Genomic DNA, 13,207 nt, shown 5'->3' with positions numbered 1-13,207 from the left:
AAAAGAGAAAATGTTGTAAGAGCAATGCAGAGATGATGGTTTTATTACTCAACAGGTGTAAGGTGTTTTATAGAACAGTTAAATTGCCATATATATATAACAGAATTCTAAACTCTCTAACAGAATTTACTGTAAAGCATCTATTGTGAAGGCTCGTTTCATATTGGTTGTTGTGGCGTTGTGCTAGAATTTATTAATATTCATTTGTGACCCTGGGTCACAAAACCAGTCACAAGTCGCACGAGTATATTTGTGGCGATAGCCAACAATACATTGTATGGGGCAAAATTTTAAAATGTTCTTTTATGGCAAAAATCATTAGGATATTAAGTAAAGATCATGTTCCATGAAAATATTCTTCCGTAAATATATAAAACATGTATTTGTGTGAGTGAATGCAGCACAATCGCCAACATAAATGAACAACTTTAAAGGAGATTTTCTCAATGTTTCAATTTTTTTGCACCCTCAGATTCCAGATGTTCAAATAGTCGTATCTCGGCCAAATATTGTCCTATCATAGCAAACCATACATCAATGGAAAGCTTATTTATTCAGTTTCCATATGATGTATACATCTCAATTTCATAAAATGTACCCATGTGACTGGTTTTGTGGTCCAGGGTCACATTTCTCTAAGTACCTTGTATATTAATGGGTAAAGCTACAGTGTCCCTGTCCTAAAATGGCACACTTCATGTGCACTTGTGGACTTACAATGGCCATCGTGTGCGCTGTCCATTAAGTCCACGAGGCCATAGGGTGTCCCAGTTGCCATTTGTGACCCTGGATCACAAATCCAGTCTCGAGTCGCACGGGTATATTTGTGGCAATAGCCAACAATGGGTCAAAATTATTGATTTTTCTTTTATGCCAAAAATCATTAGGATATTAAGTAAAGATCATGTTCCATGAAGATATTTTGTACATTTCCAACCGTAAATATATAAAACGTATTTGTGTGAGTGAATGCAGCACAATCGCCAACATAAATGAACAACTTTAAAAGAGATTTTCTCAATGTTTCGATTTTTTTGCACCCTCAGATTCCAGATGTTCAATAGTCGTTTCTCGCCCAAATATTGTCCTATCCTAACAAACCATGCAGCAATGTAAAGCTTATTTATTCAGCTTTCAGATGATGTATAAATCTCAATTTAAGAAAATGGACCCATGTGACTGGTTTTTGTGGTCCAGGGTCACATTTTAGTTTTCAGAAGGGTGCTCGTGAGCGCCGAAATGCACTCTCTGTGCACTTTTGCTGAGCATTACGTTACGAAACTGTGGATTCGGAGGAAGATCATGAGGGCTCCAGGGCCAGTAACGTCTTCAGATCGTCAGCGTGAGATGTAAACACAGGTACAGTGAACTATATTCATCCACACAGTCACACAGAGCCGAAGCACAACCAAAACAATGTTCTTCCGCAAAATAAATGCAGTTTTGTTTTTTAACCACTAGTGGGCCAACAGTTAGTATAGGCCTACCATGAAAACACTAGCTGCTAAACACGCACTGACTTGAACTTGATTTTTATTACATAATATTACACAATACTGGTTTAATGACAATAAGTTTTTAAACAACTTTTAGATGAGTTGGACATCAGGTAATAACAGCTGCAGGTCACAGACAGAAAGCCTACAGGAGGAGAAACTCGCCACAAAGAGAATAACAACTCACTCCTTTTGCAGAACGCATGATTAATGTGGAAACAGTGTTAGTTTGTGCAATTAATTAACATAGTTAATTAGAAACACAGTGAAGTGAAGCCAGTTATTTTCACAGTTAGACAGAGGTCACATTCACATTCAGATTCACCGGAAATGGCAAGTGTGTTTCATAGCGGAGATGGGGAAAAGAGCCGAGCCGCCTTCTTCGGTAGCTATAATCCAATTTTAAAAACATTTTTATATATTTTAATGCTTCATTATTGATTTAAAATCTCTCATTTCAACTGGTTCAAAGGTTATCTTCGGCCCCGTTTAAATCATGTTCGTATTTTAAAGCTCTTTAAACATATCATCTGAAAATAATAATTCTGATGAAGCCTTTCAGATTGTGTTCGTTACTGAGCCGAACAGGCTTAATTTAAAGCTAATTAGTACAAAAGCAATTGTTAAAAATCACAAATATAGAAACGCGACAAACAAAAGCAAAGCGATAACGTTACATGACTGAAAACAAAACAAGAACGATCTTCGCGAACGATTTGACGTTAAAACTTCTGATATTAGACCGTGATATGCAACTATTTACAGTTTTAAGAAGCTCGACTACATCTCAAATGCAAGCGTCCGGACTCTCGTTCAGTCATGTGATTAAAGATCAGGTCTGTTTTTAAACAACAGCTTCTAGATTCATCGAGAAAGTTCTTTTTTTTTTAATCGTGAACCTTCTTTAAATAGTTCTAGAACATAACGTTATGGCTCAAGAATGTGATATGAGCTCTACATTTGATACAAAAGAAGCATATAGCGATCAAGAAACGGAAATATAGTTTGCAACTTTTATTGCCTTTTCCAAAATAAACGTAACAGGGCTTAGTTTCTAAAACACAGGCAGAACTAATGCGTGTAAATCAACGAACAATTGTACAGAACTTTTACGAAAAAAAAAAGAAAAAAAAATCGGTCAACTTATTTTTAATTTAATGCTATGATTTATATAAAATGGTTTAATTAAAATGTAATGTGTCAATTTATGTAAATATAATTTAATTATACTGATTTTTTTCTTTTATTTCAACATGGGATGCCTAAAAAACATTTGTAAAATGATTTAATACAACAATGTACATCATTTTAATGTTGATAAAGTATCAATTTTGTTTTACAAAACTATGCAACAGTTTACTCAGATATGGTTGCATAAATGTTTTAGTGCATTCAATCCAATTTACGACGGTTTAATTCATTTCAATGTTACAATTTGCCTAAAAATTGAGTGATTTGCACAAATTCGCTCTGCTTGATTTGTATTAATGAAGCCCAAAGATTGTACTTGCTTTGGCCTGACAACAGAAAATATTGTGGCGAATAAACAAGAAACAAGATTGCGTGGTAAAGGCCATTATAGTGCTCAATTAATCAGCTACATTTTTTACTGTACCTCTCGTTACGGTTCGGACGACTAAGACAAGCCAGCGTTGTAACGTTTGTGTAGCTTCTGGCAAACACACATCTGACAATAAACGCACTGTAATGATGACGCCATCTCCTCAACACCACATCAACCCCGACCAACGATAAGAGTCTGATCATTAAAGCAAGGCAATGACTTAGTTAAAAACGATAACGTTGATTTTTAACACACAGAAACATGTCTTTGAACCACAGCTGTGTGCAAAACTGTTTCCATCTGAGGGGTCAAAGTGAATCTGAAGAGTCTAAAGAGTGAGCATTATGAGGTCGACGCTTCATCACCTAAAGGACACTTCTTACCGCCAAATACACGGATATATATCCAGCTATAGCACACGTGCAAGAAAGCATTAGTGACGTACACTTTTAGTGCGAGATAATCGCCCTCATTCCTACCTGGGACTCAAGACGAGTGTGCAAATCAAATACTTAGTGTGATGTTTCATTTGTTAATCTGTATGAGTAATATATGCAGTTCCTGTAGATATATTTAGATTTGTATGGGCCATATCCCATAATCCTCCATTCCAGACCATTGGCGCGTTCAAACGACGAAACCCAGCGAAACCCGGACACTAGGATGGAAAGTGGTCTTTTTTTAAACATCCATTTGTAGACTATGACACAGAAGTATCAAACTCCTACAGACAGCATCCGGACATACATATACATATCTGTACGTGTGTGTTTGTGTGTTCATGCATGTGTGTATGAGTGTAATCATTGCGTGGTCAGAGAGAAATCGAGATCGCTCGACGTGCTGATCTGTCTTTCAACCGCTCTCAGCGACTTGCACGCCTTTATTTTGCTCTGGATGTCGTGTTTCTTCTCGAAGTAGTCAACCAGCGATGTCTCCGTGAGGAACGATGCTAAAACCTGCTCGAATGTGATCGACCAATCGACATCCGGCGCGCTGCCCCGCCTCCGATCCGCCCCGTCTCCGCCCATGCAGCCAATCAGAACCGTGTCGTCGGCGATGTCCTCGCACTGCAGCGAACCAGCGCTCACCACGGAGTACGACGAAACAGACGTGTCGTCTTTGGCCTCTTCGTCAGAGCCGGACGCTGTGGGAGGAGGCGTCTCTAGCTGGGCCTCCGCCAGGGCCTTGGAGACCAGGGACTGTCCTGATCCTCCCTCCCCGGACGAGTCCTCTCTCTCCGGCTGAAGAGCGTCGACGGTGGAGGCCTCGGCTTTCTTTCCCCCGTTGTTGCTGAACTTCTTGCCCACTTCTCCGATGCGCAGCAGGAGACTCGCCACCGTGGCGATGCCGTGATAAAGCTCCTGCTCCATGGGATCTTCGCTGAACATGTTGTAGAGAGTCTTGCACATCTCAATGAACTGCTCCTGGAAATGAAGAACACATGAAAAAGTCACTCATGTTCATGTCAAGGCTATTTTAATTGGCCAAACACAGCAGTACAAGGTTGCTACTTTCGTAACACTTTGCGATCATTTTACAGTGTCCTTGTTACATGTGTTACATGTACTTACCATAGTAATGAGAGTAAATTAAGCATAATTACATGCAAATAACCCTCAACCAAACCCTAATCCTACCCTAATCCTATAGTAAGTACATGTAGTTGCTTAATATTACTCAGTACTTAAATATATAATTACACTGTAACACTGACACCTTAAAATAAAGTGTAACCCACTTTACAATAAAGTTCATTAGTTAACATTAGTTAATGTTGGTTAATAAAAATACAGCTGTTCATTGTTTAGTTGATGCACTGTGAACTAACATGAACAATGTTAACAAATACAACCTTTGATTTTAATAACGTATTAGTAAATGTTGAAATTAATATTAACTAAGATTAATAAATGCTGAAGTTGCTTAGTTCATGTTAACTAATCAACCTTATTGTAAAGTGTTACCGCTACTTTTAATACTGATTTGATGGGAAAGTACATAAAATTAAAATTCACTGGACTTTGACTGGGTCAGATATAATTATTAAAATGATTTAAATTGCCGCTATTATGCTTTTTCAGATATCCTCTTTCATGTCGTGTTTTTACACCCGTTTGTGAATGTAAAAGGTCCGCAAAGTATCGAAGTGCAGATAAATGGAGTTTTTCGTGTCCCAAAAGAATGAAGCGATTCTGAACTGCCGAAACGAGTCGTCAATATTTTGTTATTTACAGTGATTTTCCAAAACCTGTTAGATCAAATGTACATCAGCATTTACTTGCTTCATAAATAACTTTAGGGTTCACGCCGAAGGTAAATCGAGCATGCGATTATGACAAGCAATGAAAAAAAATGACATCAGATCTGATTCTTCACATTGAAATTACTGCAAAAAAAATGAAGAAGATCAGATAGAAATTGTGTCTTTGATCAGATACGTATCTGATTTATTTACGCTTCATTGTAAGGGGTAAAAACACTTTGCTCTGGGCCACATTCAGCTGCGGTGTAAAGGTCCTTTCACACTGGACGTGATTTTGACGCACGAATAATTCACGCGATAGCTTTATTTTTTGATCAGCTGTTTGTTTCCACACCGAACGCGAATGTGCTGCGGCGAAAAAACGACTTTGAATTTTTTCCGCTTATATTTTTTACATTTGCGGCGACAGAAAAGGCTTCAGCCAATCACATACTACAAGGACAACAAGACAATGGCTGTGTCCAAATTCAGGGTCTGCATCCTCCTTAGGATCCTTCCTACCCGGTTGAAGGAGGAGGGGTCCTCCGACGACCGCAAAGCCCGGAAGTCGGTGTTTGTGAATTTGGACAGCCTACCCTTCTTTCACATATTTTCAGAGGAGAAAAGGCCGCGAAATTTAAAAATACTAATGTTACTGTGTCACGAAATGTAGTTTTAAGAGTTTTTCAGTCGACAATGTAGTTGTTTAAAACTCAAATCTGTGGTTTATTTATAAAGAGAGCGCCATTTTAAAAATGTTATCTGACGGTTTCGGAGTTGTGAGATCCAGGGATCACCGGGCGCTCAGCGCTCATGTACCCCGCCGAGAACAGCCTTGCCTCGGCTAGTGCCGTTCTGACGTTCGCCGCTGTCAGTCTAGTGAGAATAATTCGTCTTGTGTTTATCTAACGGGCGATCTTTGGTTTAATTAATCTATAATTTGTTCCTTGGCAGATTGTTGTGGCTGAGGGCAAAGTGAAGTTTCATAACTTTATATATTTATAAACTTATTTAACTTTAACGGTGTAGCCTGCTGTATGTTTGACTGAATCGTTTACTTTATTTCTTGACTTGTAGCTTCTTATACCTTTTAAAAACTGAAATTTAACAAAAAGAGACAGGGTTGCGTCATTTTATTTTATATAGCCTATGTAATAATATGTTAAAATGTATAAATTTACATTATTTATTATTGTTATTATAATAATATACCACTTGCGATTATCAATCTATTATAGTTATGCTGTTAAATTATTTTACTCTTCATAGTAACTATTTAACTTATTTTTTATTGTCTATATTCTGTAATTGATATTTCATATTCTATTGCTATTATTATAGTATTATACATAAACTATATACTATTATCAATATATTATTATTATTATTATTATTATAATATTAGTACTTATGATCTATTATATAATTATACTTTTCATTACTATTTTATTTGCTGTATACTGTTTGTTTATTTTATTGACTAAACTATTTACTATTAGCCTACCTCTCACTTTATCTTATATTTATTATTTGCATTGCACTGTAGTTGTACCATATCATATGTATTACCATAAAGGATCCATCAGTTATCTTTGTTATTGCTAAAATCGGGTCAATGACAGAATATGCTTTTCCCACAATAAGAAAACTTTATTTAATTTAATGTGAAAATTAAATTATATCTCAGTATGGGGGTGTTCACAATTCTTATCCAAGAATGAAAAGCCAAATACATGACAAGCCTGAGCTTTGGCCATTCCTTATAAAAAAAAAAAAAATTCAACCACTGAAATTTTTTTTTTTTTTTTTGAAAAGCCAGTTTTTAAAAAACTTACATCGAAAAGCATACTCCTCTCCCACTCCGCTACCGCTCGCTTCGTCCGCCATTACGCTCTGCCGAAAAGAATTATGGGATAGGTAGGACGGGAAAGGATCCACCACACCCATCCTTCCAATTCGGGGAAAAGGAGGACGTATTTGTGGGCCGCATTTGAAGGATCCTACGAATTTGGACAGCCTTCGTCGCGGCGCTGTGACGTAACATCCTTCAAATGAGTACTCCGAAGGATGTAGACCCTGAATTTGGACACAGCCAATGTGTGGCGTAGCATTGCCAACCAACTCGGTTATCTCGACTGTGAGTATTTTGTGTGATAGTTTTAGTCGTTGTATAGTCCTGTGCTGTGTACGTTAGGCTAGCAGGCTAAACTACATTTGGGATAGAAAGCTAACACTATTATCGTCAAAGATAGAGACAGAGACCGTGTTTACTTTGAACGTAACAAAATGTAGTGAGACTATTTAGGGCTGCTTTTGGTATACTATACATTCGTTGTGTGATATCCACAGTTTCTAGTCGAATGATTTTAACTTGTTACTTCGTGTGTTACATGTAATGTGTATTGACATTATAAAACGCACTGCGTTTAGTTGAAGACGCAAAAAAACTGTGGAAAACCCTCAGGGACACCTGTGTGAGGAAAAGGAGAGAGGAAAAGGAAACTAAAAGTGGACATTAGCTCATACTCCCCTTCAGACTCTCTGTTCTTTAAGATTGGGTGCACCCAAAACCTTCTTTTCTGTCTTTTAAAGAAAATGAAACGCTCGTCTTCACTGGATGATGATGATGATGATGATGATGAAGTGTCCATGTTTTCTCAGCTGTCGGCGCGAAAGTTTTGGAATGTTGAAGCTCTGAACGTCACAGACGTCGCAAATTCGCGTCGCGGCTGATGTGAATGGTTTTGACGCGAACTATTCGCACGTGAACTATTCGCTTTTTCGTTTCGCTTTTTCGTTACGCGTCCGGTGTGAAAGGGCCATAAAACAAAGTAGCCTAAATGTTTCTCCCAAACAAACGAGACTGTGTGCATCACCAGCCAGTGTTTGAGATCAATGAATGTCGGTCACCTGATTCATTCGCGGCAGATCTTTGATACTCTCTTTCTTTGGCTCGTTTTCTTTGGCCCACATTCTCAGATAGTACTTATAGTCCTTTGGCTTCTCCTCTGAAAACACACATGAGCTGCGATGAGACGCTGCCATTAAAACAACAACCAGAGTCATGAAAAGCCGAGTATTATCAGGTCGTGAACCTTTTCTGTCATCGGTGTCTCCGGCCGTCGATGCGTCTCCTGCCTCTCTCAGCTCTTCTCCTGTTAAGACATTAATGCTGCATTAATACACACAAACATGATAAATGACATTTAGCCATTAACCACTTAAAAATGCCCACCAGAAAGGTTTCATGAAATAAAACCCATGGCTAAAAATAAAAAGAGAGGCGAAAAACCACAAAGGTAAGATAATGCCATGTGAAAGTGAGAGGGTGAAATGCAGACTGGAATACACCAAAACCAATAGAGGAGGCGGTTAGTAAAAAAAGAAGAAAAAAAAAGAATCATCTGTACTGATGCTCAAAAACACCCTCAGAGAGAGAGAGAGAGAGAGAGAGAGAGAAAACACACGCGAGATGACAGACAGACACAAACCTGAGGTCACTTCCTGTGCCAGGAAGTCCAGATGAGACAGGAAGGGAGGATCTGGAGTGATCACATGAGAAAGAAAGAAAGAAAGAAAGAAAGAAAGAAAGAAAGAAAGAAAGAAAGAAGAAAAGAAAGAAAGAAGAAAAGAAAGAAAGAAGAAAAGAAAGAAAGTGTTAGAGACAACAAATGAGGAAAATGAGAAGATTAATAATTATTTATCATCAGTAAACCTGGAGCGAAGCCTCCACAGATTCATGCGGGACAGAACAGACACAACATGCTCATTAAAAATAAAATTACTTGTCCACATTTGTATGGAATGAATGAAATATTCTCTCAGAGAGCGTTAAAGGAGAACACTGTCCGCTCGATACGAGTGAAGCTCCACAGCGGTGTCTGAACTCATGCCTCCAAAGCAACAACTGTATTTACAGAGACGACGATATAACCACGCAACAAAACAAATGAAATAAGAAAAAAACTTTTGGCTTCTGGCTTTTAAAAGTCGGCATGAAATGGAAGTTGCGACCTACTTTAATACCGTACTGTATATTTATGACATTCTACAGAGAAATTACAACAAGGACGGGTTTGACTTGATTTGGCGGTTGTTGATTGGACAGTGAAGAGTGAGCGCTGTGTACAGAGTACAGTGCATCTGAACATGATAAATGTCATGCAATAAAAATGTACATACAATTGTTTTGAACGGACGGATGGATGACAGACAGATAGAATGATAGAACAATAGATGGATAGAACGACAAACGGATAGATAATATGTAATAATAATTAATCTGGCCAATTTTATTTAAAATATACATTAATTTTATATAAACATACTGTGTGTGTGTGTGTGTGTGTGTGTGTGTGTGTGTGTGTGTGTACTTGTACAACTATCTTTGTGAGGAGCAGTTTGAGTTTTAGACCATTGGAGTGAGGACAAAGAGAGTAAAGTGAGGACATTTTGGCCGGTCCTCAGTTTCTGAGAGCCTTTAAAGGCCTGTTTGAGGGTCAAGACTTGGTTTTAGGGATAAGGTTATAATGAGGTCAAGGGTCAGGGTTCGGGTTAGGCACTTAGTTGTGATGGGTAAGGTTAGGGTAAGCGGCTAGAGATTGCATTGTGTCAATGAATGTCCTCATAAAGATAGATGTACAAGAATGTGTGTGTGTGTGTGTGTGTGTGTGTATGTGTGTGTGTGTATGTATATATATATATATATATATATATACACACACGCATACATAAATACATACATACATACACACACACACATATATATATAATTTTTTTTTTTTTTTTTTTTTTTTAAATGCACAGATGACTTGTTCACAATAAAACCAATTGTATGCATTAAGATTTCATGGATATTTTAAACCCTTATAGTCGATGATATTCCACTGAAAACTCATTACTGGAACCATGATTTCTGCTTTTTTAAATATCTTTAAATATCTCATTCTGTGGAGCTTGACTCGTATTGAACCTGGAGCATGTCTTTAACATTGACTTAAACTGATGTTTAGGGAGTAAGTGTGTGTCAGTGTGTGTACCCTGTGGTGTGTCGTCGTCAGTGAAGAAATGTGTGGCCTCCAGCGCTGACTCTGCTTCCTCTGGACACAACGCTTCAGAGAGAGAGAGAGAGAGAGAGAGAGAGAGAGAGAGAAAGAGAGAGCTCAGCATGTTACAGACACACCCACTTCACAAACCATCTTATCTTTTCTTCAATCTGCTTTCTCACTTTATTTAGCCTAAAACACACTTACTCACTCACACCCACACCCGCACGAATGCGCGCACACACACACACACACACACACACACACACACACACACACACACACACTATCTCACTCAAAGAGTGTTTGCTGATAGCATCGATCTGGTTTCCTCACGCTGTGCTGATGTTTGCTGTAATGTTCAGTGGTGTCACTCACACACAGTTCCTCTGCACATCATACTAATAAAAACACTAACCATATTTGTCAAAAACATCTTTCGTGTTGCTCGTTTTGCTTACACTGTCACACTCTAGTAAAAGTGTCATGTGACTGTGGACGTACCAGGAGGCAGGTGGAGTTTGTAGAGAAGTTTGAGTTTTTCCGTCATATCTCCATGATACATCCCACCTGAGAGACACACAAGGCGATGACAAGCTCAGATACACAAGTTCAGTGTTTGATTTAAGTTGTTGTTGACTAATTATTTAATATGCAGGTATTTTAACCTTCCATTTTCAATAAAAATATTCCTAATATGCAACCAAACTGTTGCAAAGTAGTTTCAAAATGATTAATGGTTTAAACGGAACTAACACTTTCACTGTTCGTTATTATATATAGAGAACAATATTTATTCATTTTCATTTACATGCACCAATTTAACAATAAAAGAAAGCATAGTAATAAATAGCAAAATTATAATAGCAGAATAAGTTCCTCTCGTAGCATCTCTTCTCTGATGATGTGGGCGGGGCAACCTGTCACTCACATGAGATCCACCAATAGCAAACCACAACCATCCAATCAATTCCACACAGACAAAATCAAGCCCCGCCCACATCTGTTCTTGTTCCAGAAGCGTTTCACTCGGATATACGACACAATAGAGAAGAAAAGACCAGCGCAACTTCATTTCAACTTTAATCAAACTCTGACTCGGTCTGATCTAAAAGCTCTGGAGTGAAAGCATGTACTCACTGAGTCCGGTGACAAACTCTTTAAAGTTGATGAGAGAGTCCTTGTTTTGGTCGAGCAGGCGGAAGAGTCGGCTGGAGAGTGTGTGTGTGTGAAGGCCACAGCTCCAGGGGGCCAGAGCGGAGAAGAGCTGGACTAACTGCTGGCAGTCGATGCGATACTGCTCCAGATACGGCAGACTGGGGTCGTGACGCTCCGCTGCGGTGCTGCTCGAACCCCAGTAACAGCTCATGATGTGCTTCGCCTGTGACACACACACACAAGTACAGTTTAGTCAAGTCGCCTGCGACACACACACACACACAAGTACAGTTTAGTCAAGTTGCCTGCGACACACACACACACACACACACACACACACACGTTAGGGATGTCCCGATACCACTTTTTGCAGAACGAGTCCGATACCGATACTGTAATTTTTGGTACTCGCCGATACCGATACCGTAACCGATACCTGAATTTTCACTGCATTTGTAATTTTTAAATGTATTAGTAGATAAACCAAAAGATTATAAATCATATTAGTTGGCTTAATTTGTTCATCAAATATATATATTTCTTTCAGTTATTTTCATGCTTAATTAAGCCTGCTAAAATGCATATGAGCTTCTGTAAGCCTACTGTCACTGTTCATTCTATTGCTCTATCATATTTTATCTTTCATTTAATAGCACAGCACATATTTAGAGCTGCTTCAGCAGGGCTCAGTGCTGAGGATCGGGTCAGCGGTTCAAATGTTTGTCAAAACCAGTGAAATATCAATTATTTAATCCAATTTTGATACTACAACAAAAACTAGCAGCCTAATTAATGTGAATTTAAAACAAGTAAGCAGTCAGTAACAAAATAAAAACAAACAATTGAATTACAAATAGGACAAATATATACAATAGAACAAAGGCTACAAATGAAATAAACAGTGTTTTTAGAGTTTTTCAGGTAGATCTAACAGGTACAGAAATTTGAATAAAGTAATCAAATGTGAAAAAAAAGCATATTCATTACTGTATGAATTATATATAGATGGATATTTTTGTAAAGTTGAAAAGGGTAGCCTATTTAGTCAAGAGCAGTGAGTATTTCTTTGTCCTTTGTTTGATTAACATTAAAACACAGAAGCAGGTTTATCAAACTGCTGCCCCTTTAAGACCGAGCGCACGGACCGCATTTGAACATGCTACGTTCATTTGAGATATAACCGACTTTGTTTACCGGTACTCACCAAGACGGGCGTTATTACATAGTTGTGTGTGAATTCGTCCGTACAAGCGCAAGACGTGAAAGACAATTTAATTCAGTATTCGCGTGCTGAGACGCTGGTTTGAGGGGCGCGCGCTTCGGATGTTTGTATTCATGAAACTTCTTGACCTCTGCACACGTCCTGTAATAATGTAGGGAACCACTCGTTATACTTCAGTCAGGTAACAGTTCATGTTTTACTTTACTTACATATACGATTTAGTTTTCATCCAAATAACATGTGCTGAGTGAGTGAACGATCAGCAATCAAGAGCATTCAACAGAAGTGCGCTTCTCGCTCTCTGCCTCTCTCTCTCGTCAGTTAACGTTAATATAATAAGCTAAAGCTACATGCCTCGTTTAATTTCGTTGCCATTGACATCGGACTGAACAAACTTTCCACTGTTGTCTGTTTAAAAGGATGTGCTCGACCAGCTCGTGCGTCTATGACTCAGTTCACCTCGACAAAGCACTCACG

General features: G+C 38.4%; 1 protein-coding gene across 2 annotated transcripts in view; it reads right to left on the bottom strand.

Moving 5' to 3' along the window:
• Window positions 1-1,515: 1,515 nt before the first annotated feature.
• tbc1d9b (TBC1 domain family member 9b) overlaps window positions 1,516-13,207 on the bottom strand; it is a 37,448-nt gene continuing 25,756 nt past the window's right edge. Inside the window, exons 17-23 of one of the 2 annotated variants that reach the window (XM_084430576.1) lie at window positions 11,491-11,731; window positions 10,855-10,920; window positions 10,345-10,416; window positions 8,797-8,847; window positions 8,401-8,460; window positions 8,216-8,313; window positions 1,516-4,487 (exon numbers count right to left, since the gene is read on the bottom strand). In XM_084430576.1, coding sequence (XP_084286702.1) covers window positions 3,864-4,487; window positions 8,216-8,313; window positions 8,401-8,460; window positions 8,797-8,847; window positions 10,345-10,416; window positions 10,855-10,920; window positions 11,491-11,731 — 1,212 coding nt within the window. In that variant the 3' untranslated portion in view covers window positions 1,516-3,863. The remainder of the gene's footprint in view (window positions 4,488-8,215; window positions 8,314-8,400; window positions 8,461-8,796; window positions 8,848-10,344; window positions 10,417-10,854; window positions 10,921-11,490; window positions 11,732-13,207) is intronic. The other variant, XM_084430577.1, reaches the window with a different exon arrangement.

The sequence above is a fragment of the Rutilus rutilus genome (genome assembly GCF_951802725.1).
Source record: "Rutilus rutilus genome assembly, chromosome: 14".
In the NCBI taxonomy this organism is placed as follows: domain Eukaryota; kingdom Metazoa; phylum Chordata; class Actinopteri; order Cypriniformes; family Leuciscidae; genus Rutilus; species Rutilus rutilus.
The sequence above is the reverse complement of the archived record's forward strand: the minus strand, read 5'-3'. Positions and strand labels throughout refer to the sequence as shown.